The sequence below is a fragment of the Bidens hawaiensis genome, unplaced genomic scaffold, assembly GCF_021521415.1.
Source record: "Bidens hawaiensis isolate Kalapana, Puna unplaced genomic scaffold, B.hawaiensis_p1.1 tig00004617_1, whole genome shotgun sequence".
Lineage (NCBI taxonomy): Eukaryota > Viridiplantae > Streptophyta > Magnoliopsida > Asterales > Asteraceae > Bidens > Bidens hawaiensis.
In genome coordinates this window covers 22,692-40,937 of record NW_027491281.1, presented here as the reverse complement: position 1 = coordinate 40,937, position 18,246 = coordinate 22,692, and the positions used below count along the sequence as shown (strand labels likewise).

Genomic DNA, 18,246 nt, shown 5'->3' with positions numbered 1-18,246 from the left:
TCGTCACCTAGAGACAACAGTAGGTCAACAACCTCTCCCACCTTTTTCCAACACCGCTACAGCCGCCACCACACCACTTGTCACCTGGCCCCGCCTTCAGCACACCACATAGGATTTTCAGATGGCGGAGGAACCGACGCTGGCGATGATGGTGGTAACGACGGTGGTGTTCAACATCGTGGCACCAATGATGATAATGGTGGAAGAGAAGGGGGTTTGGTATACCATGAGTTGGTTTAGCTTTTCAACACAACACGTGTAAAGGAGCATGACATGTGTAACATCCTGAAGGTAATAGAAATAACACAACATATAATGTAGCAAGTATAATACCAATAAGCATCAAATACAATGAACAGTTAAATAGTGAGTGAAAAGAGATTTCAAAATTATAATATATATATAATATCATTGGCGGGACCTAGCCCTTTAAAATGGGGGGCTACCGCCCATCTTAGAAAAAAAATTTTAGTGTTGTTTTTATGTGAAAATCCCGATCGTCCCACTTAAAATTAGTGTTAAGTCCCGACGTCGCCTCCCATGAAGATAATTTCTAGGTCCGCCACTGAATAATATGTCTAGCCCTTTATCTTTTTTAAATTACAATTTTACTGTCTCTTATACTAGTTACAAATCAAACACACAAAATATGTCTAATAGGACCAATACCACCTCCCCATGTCACCGTATGTTTAAAAAAACTTGGTCTCTAGTAGTAGTAAATGAAGTTTTATTAGGACCTTAGCGGTCCAACCCGTTGAGACTCTAGTTTACATCCCAGAGATCTAGTTTTAAACATGGCTGTGACATTATAGTAAAAATAGTTAAATGAGCTTTTTAAAAAACAATATAATGGAATAAAGTTAATTCAAGGAATTTTTTTAGATTTCTATAAAATATTAAAATTTAAAACCATCCCATCTCTCTCCTTTCCACATCATATACACCTGGCAATACATTGACTTTTGACTAGAATAATAGTTTATTTCAATATACAACTTGTTAGGTTGTTTAAGTTATAAAAACACCCTTTGATTTGTGTTGTTCCTCTTTATGCACTTTCAACTTAATAAGCAAATCCTAACTTGGTTTATCTTCGATGCCTCTGCCTTCTAGTCAGATCATTGTTTCATACCATTACAATTTACAGCAGTAAATTATGAACGTAAATTAATATTACTGACCTTTTGTTGGTTAATTTACATTGTATATTTTATTTTTACACAATTCTACTTTTACATTGTTTCTCTACTTCTAAATTTACTATTTACTAAAATAATTAGGCTTTTAGAACAATGAAATTTGTTTAATAGATTATTTGTGCTTAAATGTGTTAACATGATTCTTAAAATGATTAGTTTAGAAAGTTGTAATTGGTTAGTGTTTTCTTTTTTTCTTTTTCCGGCGAACACACTCTCTACTTTAGACATACACGAGTAATTGTTGCTCTTGACATGTATCAATATATTATATTGTATTTTATAATTCCATTAAATTTCTAAAAGAACATAATAATAGCATAACAGGAGAACAACAGACTCCAAAAAAACACAACACCATGCGATTTCGATCAACCATAGTTATTGAATATCAATCAATGTAAATAAACTCAACCCTCCTTCACGAACCACCTCACTTAGCCAACTCAGAGCGAAGCTTCTTGGCGGCTGCAACCATGTTCAACAGTGCAGGCTTAACCTCACCGTACTTACGGGTCTTGAGCCCACAGTCAGGGTTCACCCACAAAATGTTGGTCTCCAAGACTGCAAGCATCTTGTTAATCCTGTCATGAATCTCCTCAGTGGATGGTATTCTTGGAGAGTGAATGTCATACACACCGGGCCCGATACCTGCACCGTACTTGACACCCTCACGGAACACTGACAGTAGCTTCTCGTCAGATCGTGAGTTCTCGATGGTGATGACGTCAGCATCCATGTCGATGATGGAGTGGATGATGTCGTTGAAGTTGGAGTAGCACATGTGGGTGTGGATTTGGGTGGTGTCAGCAACGCCTACATTGGTGATTCTGAAGGAGTGGACAGCCCAGTCTAAGTAGAATGCATGCTCGGCTTTCCTAAGTGGCAATCCTTCTCTCAAAGCAGCTTCATCAATTTGGATCACTGTGATTCCAGCTTTCTCGAGATCCTCAACTTCGTCTTTAATAGCCAAAGCAATCTGATAGCATGTTTCGAATCTGAAAACAAACAAGAATATTAAATTTAATAGGTTTTCTTTGTGGAATGGTTTAATGGTTGGTTTTGTGATATGATATTATGATTATACCTGGGCTGGTCGTTACGGACAAAGGACCAGTTGAGGATGGTGACTGGACCGGTAAGCATACCCTTCATGGGCCGTTTGGTCATCTCCTGAGCCATTGAGGACCAGAAGACGGTCATGGCCTTGGGTCGGCTGACATCACCATAGATGATTGGCGGCTTGACACATCGGGACCCGTATGATTGCACCCATCCGTTGGCGGTGAAGGCAAAACCAGACAATTGCTCTCCAAAGTACTCAACCATGTCATTTCTCTGAAATATCATATTTCATTATAGAAAATAATTTCATTTTTCAACCAGTTATTATTGAAATGTGATATAATCATATAAATAATAAAATGTACCTCTGGCTCTCCGTGGACGAGCACGTCAATATCAAGTTCTTCCTGGAGTTGGACGACCTTGTAGATCTCCTCTTTGATGGCTTTAACATACTCTTCCTCAGAAATCCTATAAAAACAAGGTTTTGTGTGAGAAAAGTTATTAAAATATTATTATTATGACATCAGCATCATCAACCGGTGTAATAAATACTCACTTCTTAGCCTTGTACTCACGACGAACTCTCCTGAGCTCGATGGTCTGAGGGAATGAACCAATGGTGGTGGTTGGGAGAATAGGAAGGTTTAGTTTCTTTTGTTGGGCATCCAACCTGGCACTAACATTGGTGGCACGACGGTGGTCTGAACCCCTCAAAGCAGCAGCCTGAGATAAAAATAAGTGAGCAACTGAGCATGAACTTATTATATCATAATGAAACTATGTGAATTCCCATTTATCAACGATCACTTACAGCCTTTTGGACGGCTTCATTTGTCACTCTTGGGGAGGATTTTCTTGAAGCCTGAGCAGCAGCATTAGCTGAGAAGTATGCCTGAAATAATAAACACAAAAATTGTCACTTGACTGTGTGTGTATTGAATAATTGATTTAACAAATAGGAGTCGATAAATACCTCATCTTTCTGACCAGCAAGAGCTTTAGCCAATGCATTGACTTCAACAACCTTTTGGGCAGCAAATGCAAGCCAAGATTTGATTTCATCATCCAACTTGGTTTCATTCACAAGATCAACAGCAGTGTGTAGAAGCGAGCAAGATGTTGAAACAACAAGCTTGTCTTTACCCACAACAGCCTCGAGTGACTCAAGGACAGCAAGGGATCCAGCAAGATCATTAGCCCAAATGTTCCTTCCATCAACAACTCCAGCAAATAGGTATTTGCCTGATGGGAAGCGGCTCTTGATCAAATCAAGAGTCTTTTCACCACGGACCAAATCAAAAGTGAAACCAGTAACTCCAGGCAATGAAGTTAGGGTTTTGAATGCTGCAGCTGGAACATCAGCAAAGTAGGTTGCAACAAGAACATTAAGACCAGAACAAGCTGATTCTAGTTCAGAGTAAGCCTTGGTAAAAGCTTCCAACTGGTAGCCCTCAAGATCCTTCACAAGGGTAGCCTCATCAAATTGGATCCATGTAGCACCTGCTTCCTTCAATTCAGCAATAACTTCCCTGCAAAAGATATTCTTATTGTAATGAAAACTATATTCCAGCTTAACATAAAGAGAACAACAAAAATGATCAATAAAGACGCGTACTTGTAGATCGGTAGGATTTTATCAAGAAGGGATAGAAGATCAAAGGTCTTCTCAACACCCTTTGCAGGTTTTGATAGTAATAAGTAGCTGACAGGGCCAACAAAGACCGGAACTGTATCTACTCCAAGCTGCATAATAAAGAATTAACTAACAAATTAACAATGATATTTCTAAATCCCTTTGGTAAAAATCCTAAATGAACATATCAAAAACACTTACAGCTTTGGCTTCCTTGTATTCGGTCACAGCCTTGTGAGAAGCATAGGAGAATTTGACATCAGGGCCCAACTCTGGGACAATGAAATGGCTGTTCATCAAAGACATCAGTTTTACAATCAATTTATGGTGCAAAATGTAAATCAACAAGATCTAAAAACCTCGGTATGTAACTTACTAGTTGGTGTCAAACCACTTGGTCATTTCCATAGCGGGAACAGAGGCGTTTCCTCTAGCCATGGAGAAATAAGTGTCGAAACCGATCTCACCACCATTCCAGTTGTATCTTGAGGGAACAGCACCAAGCATGGCGGTGGTGTCAAGAACCTGATCGTAGTATGAGAAGGTGTTGCTCGGGATGTACTTGATGCCAGCATCAGACATCTGTTTCCAGATGGATGATCTGAGATCAGCAGCCACCTTCTGCAAATCTTCAGCACTGCTCTTGCCATCCCAGAAAGACTCAAGAGCGAACTTTAGCTCTCTCTTGGGGCCCATACGGGGATAACCAACAATGTGAGATGCCATTGTCCTGTTCCACCACAAGTCAAACAATTTAATACGAATACAGCAAACCAATCAATGCATAAATGTGAATCTTAAAGCATAAAAGTTAAATTTTTTTATCATTCTACATATAAAGAGGGTGGTTTAAAACGATCCAGACTTAACCAAATGAAAGAATCAAAGGTTACTCATGTTGGCAGTTATCATGATCATTGTTAAAACCTCTACTTATGAGCTGATATTAAGTACCAGAAACAAAGTATCAGCCAACAGGGAACAAGTTCACTTTGACCGATTGATATCTATGTTCATTCTATTCATATAGAAAAATATATAAGAAGCCACTTAGATCTAGTATCCACTATAATATTAAACATAAAGTTATCATGTCACACCTAATATATAAACGCAATTTAGTAAACCGAAGCGGATAGCAAGTTGTTCGATATGCAGCAAAGCGAAATGTGAGTGACCTTAACAGAATAATTTGATGAACAGCAGATCCAGTTATAGATCAATAGTTTATAAAACCCTAGAACACCAGATCTTATCTTATTACCATCCATTACAAGTTACAAAGTCCACATACAGACAAAAAGGCATAATAATAATAATAATAAATCACCAGATCCTGTGATCCTTGTTAATCGAACGGCTTAATTCCTACCAATGCCACAATTTTCACAAGCATGATAAAGACCTACATTGCATAACGTATACATATTGAAGAAACACTAAGTGACCCCGGGCAGATTATAGGTAATCTGGGGGCTAAGTAATGTTTCCCACGAAGGTTAGGTCCAGCAGAGTAAGTTGTACTTCAGGGAACCTGCAAAACAGACACCGTAAGCTCGTCACTGAGAAGGGGGGGGTTCCTCCTTGTGACCACCCTCCGGCGTGAGAATCAGTCTATATTGCTCTTTGAATATAAAAGTATATGAATACTATTAGAGCAGTTATCAAGTAAGTTATACGAGATAGTAGATGATGAAATGATAATACCATTTGCTGTCTTTTATAGCCGAAGGTGGGTTTCCAAGGGGTTTAGCCGGCCCAACACGCTACCAACTGTAACCTATGCACGTGCCCTACCTGTGAGTGGTGGATAGGTAGCGGCTGACACAGAGCAGGCGTGCCGTGCACTCTTCGTCTTCTATCAACTGCAGGCTAGGCACGTGGTCTGGCAGGAGTTGGTGGGCAGGCGGCGGCTATTGGTCACAGTGCTGTGGCGTGCTGTCTGCCACGCTGCTGTCAGTGAGCTGTCGCATTCTTGGTCAGATCTTTTGTCTTTACCTCGTCAGGTATCACGCAAAAGATCCTCCATCATACGGACTGGCCCATTTTGGCGGGAGTTTTCCCCCTCCCGCCTTTGCTCATTCTTTCAGGTGACACTGAATATTTGTAAGTGTTAAGCCTTATGCGTGTAGCTATGCTGTGCGGGTAGCCTTCCCTGATGGCTTGTATTCGCAACTGCGGGAACAGGCGGGTTACTTTACCATTGGGAGGCTTTTCCCTGCATATGCAGCTTGCATACTGCGCGTAGGCTTCTCTGAGCATGGTGGGTCCTGCGGGAGTAGATGGTCTTTGCGCAGACATCCCTGTTCAAGGTGAGTCATGCGGGACCAACTGAGCCCTGCTGGGACCTACCTCTTCAAGTCCCCCCAGTCCAATGTTCTTCTCACGAATGTCTAATAAAGTGAGGTGAATTTTTGGACTTAAGCAAAGGGTTTTGAAAAGGGGTTTTTGTAAGGTTTTCCATGGGGGTTCTTCCCGCGGAAGTCCTTGTCACTTGCAGAAATTCCCGAGTTTCCTGCTTGGTCTTTGGGTATGATGCGGGTAGGTCTGTAACCTCCTCGCAAGTCAGGAGCATTGAGTCTTAGTTGTGCGGATTCTCCCTGTGGTTCTGGTAGTTTTTGAACATAGTGATCAATTATGTTTAAACCACCAATTCCATCTTGGAGCCTCAAACAACGTAGTACTCGATGTTCCCGCAATGCGGGGATATTACTTCCGTTTTCACAAGCATTGCCCAGAAGATCCTTCCTGGTTTCAATTCTCAGCGGGTGCTAGGTATGTGAAGGGTTTTGCCTTTACACTGTACCTGCGTCCGTCTTACGGTTACTTTACTTCCAAGGTATTCCTGGCGTCCATTCCCTGCGGGTGCTAGGTATGTGAAGGGTTTTGCCTTTACACTGTACCCGCACCCGTCTTATGGTTACTTGGTTGCCAAATATTTTGGCTTCAATTCCCTGCGGGTGTTAGGTATGTGAAGGGTTTTGCCTTTACACTGTACCCACACCCGGCTTATGGTTATTTGTTTGCTAAGGTAAGGGGTATTTTCCCGCTTACTTTTTTGAACCTTAGTCTTCAAATTTTTAAATTTTGAAATTTGAAGAGTTGGATGGATAACAACCCAATACCTCAAACGTCGTGCGACGGTTTCTTCTGACTGTGTCAGGACGTGCCAGAAGTTATGGCGACATGACATTATGTGGTCATTCCAGTTGCTTTTTCAGGCGCGTGGGCACGGGATTTCGGGCGCGTGGGCACGGGATTTCGGGCGCGTAGCCGCGAAATCTCTGGCACACGTCCTTTTTGACAGCTGTTGCCAGTTTGCTTTTGCCACGCGTCATAGTTTCATTGCACCTTTGATTTCTCTCTCTTCCGTATTAAATTCATCGCATTAATTGCGATTGCTATATAAAGGGGGAGAAGGTTATTTGCAATTCACACTTTCCACTTTCATCTCTTCTTCTCCAGTAATTTCCGGCGAATTTCTCTTTTTCAGTAAAGCATTGCTCTGAAATCTCTTCTTTCTTCCACCATGTCTTCTCACGATGCTGATGATCAGAAGACTGCTGGCGAATGCCAGTGTTATCTTCCTGTCGAGCTGTACCAGTATATCGTCAGGAAGTTCATGCTCGAGTCTCTCGAGCCTGAGTTTCCTGAACCCCACCATACTGTGTACGATGCCCCTAGTGGCAAGATCGGGGTTTATGCTGCATTCTTTGTCTACGGGAACCTTAGGTTTCCGTTGACAAAGTTTGTGTACCGTGTCCTAGAGAGGCACGGTGTGCACCTGACAGAGGTGCACCCCATGGCCATTGCCAAGGTCCGGCACTTTGAGTGGGTGTGCCGGATACTGGGCCTTGAGCCCCTTGTTGACCGCCTGATGACCTTCTATACTTGGAGGTGCATCCAAGGGTGGTACACTCTTACAACCCGTATCAAGGGTTTAAAGATTTGTACCACCGAGCGGAGTCTTCGCTCATGGAGAAGAGAGTTCTTCTTTATATCCGCTCGAGCCATCCCCATTGCCATGAAGTTCAAGAATGGCCAGCCTCTTCCGAACCTTCCCGCCATCAACTACGAGGAGGCGGAATGGTTCGCGAAGATATCCCGGGTCCAGTCCCCGGTTTTCCGTTTTCCGGAGTCGGCGATGGTGATGCTGGGGATGAGCCGGGTGTGGAAGGCGGCGAATGCGGATAAGGTTCCGATCGTCCTTGAATATGGTTCGAACTCTACCCCTTATGGTATGTCTTGTTTCTTTTTTGCTGACTACGATTTTTTCTAACTTTCTTGTTGATTTCAGAGGGTAACGATCTTCAGTCGCTCCTGAATCCGCGGGAGGAAGATGGTCCTGCGCGGATGGGTACTCGTGCTCTGGACGAGAACGAGTTGCCCATCTTAGAGCAGACTGCGGGTCGGTTCGTGGAGGTTTACCCGCCCGGCCAAGAGATCCTGAGCCACCGACGGCCAGGTAAGCCTATCTTCTACCCTGAACCTCTCAATGCTGTGCCTGCTGCTGGAGTTCATGACATTTCTTCTGAGGAATCCGCAGAAGGTCCTCCACTGGTGCGGAAGAAAAAGGCTGCCGTCGGGAAAGGTAAGGAGAAGGTGGCCTCTACGGCCGACCCGGTAGTCCTATCTGACTCGGAGTCAGATAATGCAGAGGTGGTGGGGAAGCCCGGTGGTGAGGAGACCACCGCTCCGGAGGCTGCAGGTGTTACCTCCGGGGAGGCAGCGACGACGACGGTTACCGGTGTCAAGAGGCCGGCTCCATCGGGTTCGCCCCCGCTCGTCCGTGCGTTCAAGCTCAAGAAACCCCGTAAGTACCCCCATAATTCTTGTCTAGATTTGTTGTTTCAAATAAATTTTTCTAACACTTTTGCTTGTGCAGGTGTGGATGTTGACGCATTCCAGGGTGGAGTTGGAGTAAGTATTCCCCCGCCAATGACGGTAGGCTCGGTCAGCCTTCCCGAGGCGTCGACCCAGGCGTCTACGCTTGCTTCCGCTGGTTCCAGCCTTCCTGAGGCTGTTCCAGCTGAGAAGGTGTCTCCGCCGGCCGTGAGTGCAATTTTTACAGCATCTTTCACGGAGCCGGCGGTTACTGTTGCTGAGGAGACGGCGCCAACAATGGCTACCACGGCGGCTGCCACTATACCTGCGCCACCGGCACCGACGGCCGGACCATCAGGTACGCGCCGGGCTCCCCGCCGATCTACGCCACCTTCCCGTCTGCCTGACCTGTTGGATGGATTTCCTTTAGGTTCAGGTGATGGGTTTGGCGGCTATCGGCCTGTTATTGACCCTACAGGTACGTAGGGTTCTTTTTTCTTTGTATATTTTTGTCATCTTTTCCTAACTGCCTTTGTTTCTTTTGCAGTGTCGGATTCCAATGAAGTGTATGTTCCAAGATGGAACATACGCCGAGGAACAACCCTTCGCACCCCTGTGGAGTGCGTGGACTGGGCTCGCCACGCTGCTCCTCATGGTGCGTTGGGGGAAGCCATGGCTAGCTACCAAGAGGGTAGGCTAACCAATGAGCTTCGGGTTCTCCAGGCCCGAACGCAGCCCCGCGTCGAGCTGCTTTGTCGTGAAAACGACAAGTTAAAAGCAGCTCGCGCCAAAGATGTATCTGAAGCGCGGGCTCTTCGGGAGGAGAACCGGCAGTTGGCCGCTGCCGCAGCCGAGAAGGAGAAGGCATTCAAGGCCCTCGAGGTTGAAGTCCAGGCGCGACTCGAGGCCCGCTCCAAGGCTGCCCAAGCTGTGAATGAACAGCTTCGGCTGGCCAAGGAGACTGCGCGAAACTCAACTGAGAGGGCTGCCAAGGCTGAAGCTGTTGCTGAGCCACTTCGCGAAGAGAATGAGCAGCTTAAATGCAAATTAAAGGCTCTTCAGCATGCTCATGACGCCTTGGCAATGGAAGATGCCAAGAAGCTGCAGGAGATCCTTGACCAGAGGGGGATGCTTGACCGTACTGAAAGGAAACTCAAAAGCGTCGAAGAAGCTGCCGCCAAGGAAGTTCAACTTGCCAACCTTGATAAAAGCGGAGCCGAACGTGCTTACAAAGAAAGTCAAGCTACCCTCCAATGGCTGCTTCGAGAAGCGTTGCCTGAGGTATCTTTATATTTTTCTTTACGCTTTCCGCTCGTAATTAGAAAATGTTCTAACTTGTAATTTTCTTTTGTAGGTTGTGCGTCGGGTCCTTTCAGAGACCTCTTACGACGATGCAATGAGCGCAGCCCTCAACGCTTCTCATGAGGATGGGCAGAAGACTGGCTTCCTGCTTGGTCTAGGGTTTGCTGAGAGAGGCTTTCCGCCCTCCAACTTCCCTTTATTCAATGTTAATACTGAGGCTGCTTATGACCAAGCTGTGAATCAGTACGCTGCCTTCCCGCATCCAGTGGTGGAGAAGGTGAATGAAGCTGCTGCTGCTGCTGATGATGGGCTAAGCATCCTTAAGGCTTTCCTTGGGCAGCCGCGCTCTGACGGTGCTGGTCCAAGCGGAGGTGGCCCTGAAGCCTGATCCTGAAGATCCCTTCCCACTGCTAGGATAGACAGCCTTGTATAGATTTCTTTTAGGCGGGTAGTTACCCAGCCATTCTTGTAATTGATTGTGAAATATTAATCTCTTTGCGTATAAGATTGTTATTTCCTTGGGTTCTTTGCTTTATAAACTTATGACTTGCATACTTAGTTTAAATTAGCAATTTCCCAAGTGTTTAGAATAAGAACCTTTGAACGTGGTTGATGATGGGTTAAAGTTTCGCCTCCTCCTTCGTGATTGTGCGGGTAAAACCGTCACTTGCACTTGGTAGGATGGCTAATCTTTACCCTCTATCTGACCTGCGTGTAGGTTTTCCTTTTCGAAATTTCTAAGGCATTAAGTTAAACCTTTGAACGTGGTTGATAATGGACTAAAGTTTTCGCTTCCTCTTTCGTGATTGTGCGGGTGTAACCGTCACTTGCACTTAGTAGGATGGCTTTAACTTTAGACCTATATCTGACCTGCGTGTAGGTTTTTCTTATCCTTTTTTAAGTGTTCATAAGTTAACCTTTTAACGTGGTAGACGGTAAGTTAAGTTTGGCTTCCTTGTTCGTGATTGTGCGGGTAAGACCGTCACTTGCACTTACAAGGATGGCTAAACTTTACCTACATCTGACCTGCGTGTAGGTTTTCCTTAGAACTTTTTAACATTTTGGCGTTGTGTTTATGCGGGTATTGCCGCCTTCCACACGCAACTACTTCTTCCCGTAAGGGAAGTTCATAGGTTACAAGCTATTAATACATCATGAAAGGAGAATCATTTCCATTAGAAGTGGCTCTAGGCCTTTTCTTTACAAGTTGGAATTGATCTACATATAACATTTGCGTAATTGAGCTCCATTCCATGTTCTAGGGATGGGAGTGCCATCGAGCCTTTCGAGCCGGTACGCGCCCTTTCCCAGAACTTCTTTGATAATGTATGGCCCTTCCCAAATCGGGGCCAACTTTCCTGGGCGTTGTTGGTTCGAAGCCTCGTTGTTACGCAGTATGTAGTCTCCTTCCTTGAAGTTGCAGAGTTTTACCCGCGTGTTGTAGTATTTTTGCATTTGTCGTTTGTAGTTTTCTTCACGCACGGCGGCTAAGTCTCTGCGCTCTTCGGTTAGCATAAGGTCTAACCGTCTTTCCGCATCATTGTCTTCTGGTTGGATTAAGACCCTTGGTGAGGGTAAACCGATTTCGACTGGGATCATGGCTTCAGTGCCATAAGTGAGACTGAACGGGGTTTCTCCCGTACTGGTCTTCTTCAGCGTTCTGTTTGCCCAAAGGACGTGTGGAAGCTCGTCCACCCAACCGGATCTATGTTCCAAGAGTCTTCTCTTTATGCCTTCGACGATGCTCTTATTTGCTCTTTCCACCTCACCGTTACCTTGCGGGTGTGCCACTGAGGTAAAGGTGTGGGTGATTTGAAGTTCTTTCAGCCACTGCTGTAGCTTCTTGTCAGCAAAGTTGGTGCCATTGTCGCTTACCAAATTCTGTGGAAGTCCAAAACGACAAATAATAAATTCCCAAATAAATTTTTTGATATGCTTTGCGGTTGTTTGGGCTAAAGGTTTCGCTTCTATCCATTTGGTGAAGTAGTCAATGGCTACCACTAGGAACTGAACATTCCCAGCTGCTGTTGGAAATGGGCCTGTCACGTCAATGGCCCACTTCTGAAATGGCCACGAGGAAGTGACAGGAACAAGTTCATTTTTCGGGCGATGCGTGTTGGGTGCGTAAAGCTGGCAAGATCTGCATTTTCTGATGTATGCCAACGCGTCCATATGCATCCCCGGCCAGAAGTATCCCGCGTTGTTTAGCTTGGCTACCACAGCGCGGGGGCCTGCGTGTACTCCACAGATGCCTTCGTGAACCTCCCTTAGGAGGTAGTCAGCATCTTGGTTGTCCACGCATCTTAACAATGGGCCAAGAAAGTTACGTCTGTAAAGGGTGTCATTGATCAGCTGATAATTCAGTGCTTTACAGCGTAGTTTTCTTGCCTGTGACTTCGACTCTGGTAACGTTCCTGCTTCAAGGTATTTTATTATTGGGGTCATCCATGTTTCTGTACCGGTTTGGATGACACAAATTTCCTTGTGCGGGACTGATGGTGTTTCGAGGAGTTCCACGCGGATGTCCTTTCCCAAGTGGGTGAAGGCCAGTGATGCAAGCTTGCTTAACGCATCCGCAGATTTGTTTTCGCTGCGCTTGACGTGTATCACTTTACAATCATTAAAATCGCGCATGATGGCTTTGGCTTGGGCAAGGTACAGGGCCATTGTGTCGTTCACAGCCGTGTATGTCCCGTTTATTTGGTTTGCCACTAGCATGGAATCTACGTGGGCTTCCAAATTTTTTACACCCATCTTTCGCGCAATCCTCAATCCGGCCAGGAATGCTTCATATTCAGCTTCGTTATTCGTACTTGGAAAATCCAGCCGAATAGCATAAGTATATTCCTGGCCTGCTGGATTTGTTAATTTTAACCCTGCGCCTGAACCCTCGTTACTAGCTGCTCCATCAGTGTAGAGTCGCCAGACTTCATCGATTTCGTGTGCTGGGGAGGGTTGAACCTCCTCCTGGCACTCTTTCTCCCGTGAAGCGGGGACTTCTGCAATAAAATCAGCCAGGACCTGACCTTTAATGGCTGGTCTCGGCTTGTATTGAATCGCATATTCTCCCAATTCAATTGCCCATTTGGCTAGACGTCCCGATAACTCGGGTTTGCCTAGAACATTTGAGAGTTTGAAGTTGGTGAGAATAGTGATTGGGTGACCCTGGAAATATCGTCTCAACCTGCGTGAAGCGTGTATAAGTGCCAAGACCAGTTTTTCCAGGGTAGAGTACCGGGTTTCCGCGTCTGCCAGCACGCGGCTAACATAATAGATTGGCATCTGGATGCCTTTTCGTTCTACAAGCAGGACTGCCCCGGTTGCTCTATCTGTTGCGGAGAGGTATAGGATTAACTCCTCCCCCGCTTGTGGTGCCGTGAGTGTTGGGAGTTCGATCAGGCGTGATCGAATCTCCTGAAAAGCTGCTTCCGCTTCTGGTGTCCAGCGGAAGTGCGTTTTCTTTAAACAATTTCTTAGCGTTGACACAAAAGGGAACGACCTATCCGCATGGTTTGCCAAAAAGCGGTTAAGCGCGACTAGTCGTCCATTAAGTGTTTGAGCCTGTTTTATGGTGGTAGGTGATTCCATTTTGACAATGGCTTCGACCTTTTCAGGGTTCGCTCTGAAGCCATCTTTAGTAATAATGACTCCTAAGAACTTCCCTTCTTCCACCCCAAATGAACACTTGCTCGGGTTGAGCTTCATGTTTATCTTTCTGAGCGTGTTGAAAGTTTCCTCAATGTCTTTCAACATCGCCTCTGGCTCGGGGCTTTTGATGACCAAATCATCCATATAGACTTCCAAGTTTCTCCCAATTTGGGCGTGAAACTCTTTGTCCATTAGTCGTTGGTACGTGGACCCCGCGTTCTTAAGTCCGAACGGCATCATTTTATAACAAAATGTGCCATCGGGCGTCCGAAAGGCGGTTTTGTCCTGGTCATCTACAGCCATGTGGATTTGATGGTACCCCTTATACGCATCCAAGAAGCATTTAAGGCGAAATGGTGCCACCGAATCCACCTTGAGATCAATTTCTGGCAACGGATAACAATCTTTGGGGCATGCTTTATTCAAATCTTTGAAATCTATGCACATGCGCCATTGTTTGTTATTCTTCGGTACCATTACGGGATTTGCAACCCATGTTTGATATTTGCTGACGCGCACGATGCCCGCATCAAGGAGTTCCTTGACTTGGGTTCTGCACGCGTTGGTTTGCTCGGGCCCCATTACTCTGCGCTTTTGTACGATCGGCGTAACGGCCGGATCGCATTTGAGCTTATGCTCTGCCTTTCCCCGGGGTACACCAGTCATGTCGGCTGGTGTCCACGCGAAGATGTCTGCGTTTCGCTGCAGTAAGCGCTTGAGTAAGGTGCGTGTTGGATCAACAATTGTCGGGCCAATGGTAACGGCCTGATCGGGATATTTCCCATTGAATGCCCACTGTTCAGGTTCAGTGATGGTTTGTTTGGCCATCTTCGGTTTGGGTTTAGAGGAGACAGATGCGATGCATACCTGGGGAATGCCCGTGATCATCGCTACGCCTTCAGTTGTTGGCCATCCCATCATGCCGTGGACTGAGGATACCACGGCGTTGAATCTTGCCATCCCGTCTCTCCCGAATAGGATGTCATACGTATGATGTGGTTTTTTCATCACAACAAAATCCACATCCTCCGTGCGTGAATAATTCCCATCGGTGAGAGTGACGGGGAAAGATAGGATGCCCAAGGGAGTGTTCATGCTGCCGTCAAACCCTTCCATTGAAGCGTAGACCGTCTCCAGGCGTCCCTTGTCTTCATCATCGAGCTTGTCGAAGAACTGCCTGTACATCACTGTCGACGATGCGCCATTGTCAACGAGGGTGCGGGAGGTGATGTAGTGCCCCAGCTGGCTTTTAATGATAATGGGGCCTTCTTTGTTTGGGCCTCCCGGCACTCGCGGGAAGCGCACTTCTGCTTCCTTCCATGCGCATGGTTCGGTCATCGGTCTCTTTCTTCCTCTGACCTTACCATGGACCATGTTGATGCTGATGTCGACGGGCTTTCGTCCGTTACCCCTGTACCTGTTGTCGTTCCTTCCTCCCTTCTTGATAGATGCCACGAGGTGTGCGAGCCTCCCATCCTTGACGAATGTCTCGACGATGTCCCTCAAGGATGTGCACTCCTCAGTGCTATGGCCCTTTGTCCCATGGAAGTCACAAGACTTGCTCTGATCCGCATTGGGTTTCTGTCGGATCGCTGGGGCTTTTGGCCATGGCAGTTTTTCCGTGGCAAATATCTCCGTGACGCTCTTGGTGAGTGGCGTCCAACGGTTTTTTCCGGTTCGAAGGGTGCGTGTTGTCCCTTCCGCCAACCAGAGGGCGAGAGCTTGAGGGGGTGTCAAAGTTTATCCTTGACTGCCAAATACCTTGCCGCCTCTTTTTGTTTAGCCGGGCGGTCCTCACATTGTTCTCCCTTGTCCTCTGTGTGTAGAGGTTTGTATTCTGGGGGAGATCTCTTCCCAGCTGTTTCTCCGTTTCGGCGAAGCGCTTGGCTGCCGTCATTATGGCATCCCATCTGGATGGCATGCCGTCTTTACCCGTCAGAGTGCGGATAAGTTCTGGGTACTCAGCGCCCTGAATGAAAGCGGCGCGAACGAGGTCTTCGCTGATGTTGCCCAGACTCAGCTTCTTGGAGTTGAAGCGGGTGATGAAGTCCAGTAAGGATTCATCCTCTTCTCTCACACAGTTGAGGATCGTCCACTGCTCCTCAGTGTGCTTCCTCTGTTGACTAAACTGTTGACTGAACTTGTTCTGGAAGTCTGCCCAGTCATAAATGTGGTGGACCGGTAAACGGTCGAACCATGCTCTGGCTGCTCCTACCAGAGTCATCTGGAACATGTAGCACCACGTGGGTTCCGTCCAGTTACTGACGGTTGCCCCCGCAATGAACCTGTTCAGATGGTCATCTGGGTCGGATAGACCATCGTATGTGCCAATGTTGGACATTTGTTTGGCACTCCTCGGGGCGATTGCTTCTGCAATGTCCCTTGCAAATTTTGACCTTCCTGCGTTTGTGGCAGTAGGTCTAAAGGCCTTGGAGAAGTCACGCGAGCTTTTTTCCGTGACTGGTTGGAATGCTTCCCCAAAATTCCTTTTTGGCTGGGGATCCGTTTCCTTACGCTTCCCTTTCGCCCTATGGCGAGGGTTCGCGTCGGTGTCGGAGTCTTCCCTCTCGTCGTCCGAGTGCTCGTACTCACTACTCATGTTGAGGTGCTGGCGAGTACTACCGAATTCCTCAGCTTGTTGGACTGAACGCAAGCGTTCGTCCAACTCAGCCTGAAATTCTCGTTGACGTGCCTCGGCCCATGCCTTCACTTGATCAAGTGTTTGGCGAGGGGCTCGAGTTCGTTTTTCCAGCTGGGTATCAGTGAATCCCAGTGGAATATTTACTCCACTTGCCCCTACATGAGTGACTGGGGTAGTGTTCGTAAAATGTACTTCACTTGCCCCAGCTTGGGTGGCTGGGGTAGTGTTTGTAAACATTGTGTTGCCGGTGTTTACCCCAGTGGCTGGGGTTGTGGTTACCGGAATTTCTCTAGTCATCTTGGAAGTTTTGAAAAACTGGAGAAAGATGTAGTTCTAGCTTTATGCACGGATGGCGCCAATGAAGAAACACTAAGTGACCCCGGGCAGATTATAGGTAATCTGGGGGCTAAGTAATGTTTCCCACGAAGGTTAGGTCCAGCAGAGTAAGTTGTACTTCAGGGAACCTGCAAAACAGACACCGTAAGCTCGTCACTGAGAAGGGGGGGGTTCCTCCTTGTGACCACCCTCCGGCGTGAGAATCAGTCTATATTGCTCTTTGAATATAAAAGTATATGAATACTATTAGAGCAGTTATCAAGTAAGTTATACGAGATAGTAGATGATGAAATGATAATACCATTTGCTGTCTTTTATAGCCGAAGGTGGGTTTCCAAGGGGTTTAGCCGGCCCAACACGCTACCAACTGTAACCTATGCACGTGCCCTACCTGTGAGTGGTGGATAGGTAGCGGCTGACACAGAGCAGGCGTGCCGTGCACTCTTCGTCTTCTATCAACTGCAGGCTAGGCACGTGGTCTGGCAGGAGTTGGTGGGCAGGCGGCGGCTATTGGTCACAGTGCTGTGGCGTGCTGTCTGCCACGCTGCTGTCAGTGAGCTGTCGCATTCTTGGTCAGATCTTTTGTCTTTACCTCGTCAGGTATCACGCAAAAGATCCTCCATCATACGGACTGGCCCATTTTGGCGGGAGTTTTCCCCCTCCCGCCTTTGCTCATTCTTTCAGGTGACACTGAATATTTGTAAGTGTTAAGCCTTATGCGTGTAGCTATGCTGTGCGGGTAGCCTTCCCTGATGGCTTGTATTCGCAACTGCGGGAACAGGCGGGTTACTTTACCATTGGGAGGCTTTTCCCTGCATATGCAGCTTGCATACTGCGCGTAGGCTTCTCTGAGCATGGTGGGTCCTGCGGGAGTAGATGGTCTTTGCGCAGACATCCCTGTTCAAGGTGAGTCATGCGGGACCAACTGAGCCCTGCTGGGACCTACCTCTTCACATATATAATCCGAAATCTACATATAGATAACGGACACTTAGGGCTTACATGCATAATTGCAGATCTAATAAGTCTGTTACGTTAAAATTGGGATTATTATTAATGTATAGATATAAGAAAGAAAATGAGTCAAAATTATTAATTAAACAAAGGGATAGCGGTCAGTCCAAATGAAGTTAAGTTAGTATCAATAAACGAGTGACCGGAGACTGGGACGTACCTGTTAAAGGTTAGTAGAAATGGAAGTTACAGGAGAGAAGAGTTGGGTTGGGTTGGGTTGGACACGAATCAGAGAGGGTGAGAAATGGGGTTATTTATAGACGACTAGAGGGTTGTTGAGGTGGGTAGATTAATTTGATAGGTAGATACATCTGTCACTAATTCAACCATTTTGGTTCACTTTTTAACACCCGCTAATGCTCACGCGCTATCAACGCCTGATTTCTCTTTTTCTAACCATGTAAACCAAACGAGCTACTAGAGATCGGTTTGTGAAAAACTTAAGTCGAGTTTAAACAAGATTAGACCTAAAATACGGTCGTTTAATCATAATGAATATGTTTGAACCCGAGCTTCACTTATGAAGCTCAAGTTGGCTTACGAGCACAAACAAGCCTGCTACGTATATAATGTTTATTGTT

The 18,246-nt window shown here is 46.2% G+C and overlaps 1 protein-coding gene across 1 annotated transcript; it reads right to left on the bottom strand.

Annotated features, from left to right (window-relative positions):
• Positions 1 to 1,465: 1,465 nt before the first annotated feature.
• LOC143627194 (5-methyltetrahydropteroyltriglutamate--homocysteine methyltransferase-like) lies at positions 1,466 to 17,849 on the bottom strand. The gene is made up of 10 exons (XM_077097077.1): positions 17,826 to 17,849; positions 4,277 to 4,630; positions 4,102 to 4,189; positions 3,883 to 4,010; positions 3,241 to 3,796; positions 3,079 to 3,159; positions 2,824 to 2,990; positions 2,630 to 2,735; positions 2,287 to 2,537; positions 1,466 to 2,197 (listed from the first exon to the last, which is right to left on the bottom strand). Exons 2-10 carry the CDS (start codon positions 4,624 to 4,626, stop codon positions 1,633 to 1,635), a joined length of 2,292 nt encoding a protein of 763 aa, XP_076953192.1. The 5' UTR covers positions 4,627 to 4,630; positions 17,826 to 17,849; the 3' UTR covers positions 1,466 to 1,632.
• Between the last annotated feature and the right edge of the window lie 397 nt (positions 17,850 to 18,246).

Excerpts from the sequence above, each read along its gene's own strand:
- LOC143627194 (XM_077097077.1), bottom strand. The coding sequence starts at position 4,626 with ATGGCATCTCACATTGTTGGTTATCCCCGTATGGGCCCCAAGAGAGAG. Across the intron at positions 3,160-3,240 it reads TTGCTGGTCAGAAAGATGAG|GCATACTTCTCAGCTAATGC; the intron begins GTATTTATCGAC and ends TTATTATTTCAG. Across the intron at positions 2,198-2,286 it reads GTCCGTAACGACCAGCCCAG|ATTCGAAACATGCTATCAGA; the intron begins GTATAATCATAA and ends GTTTGTTTTCAG.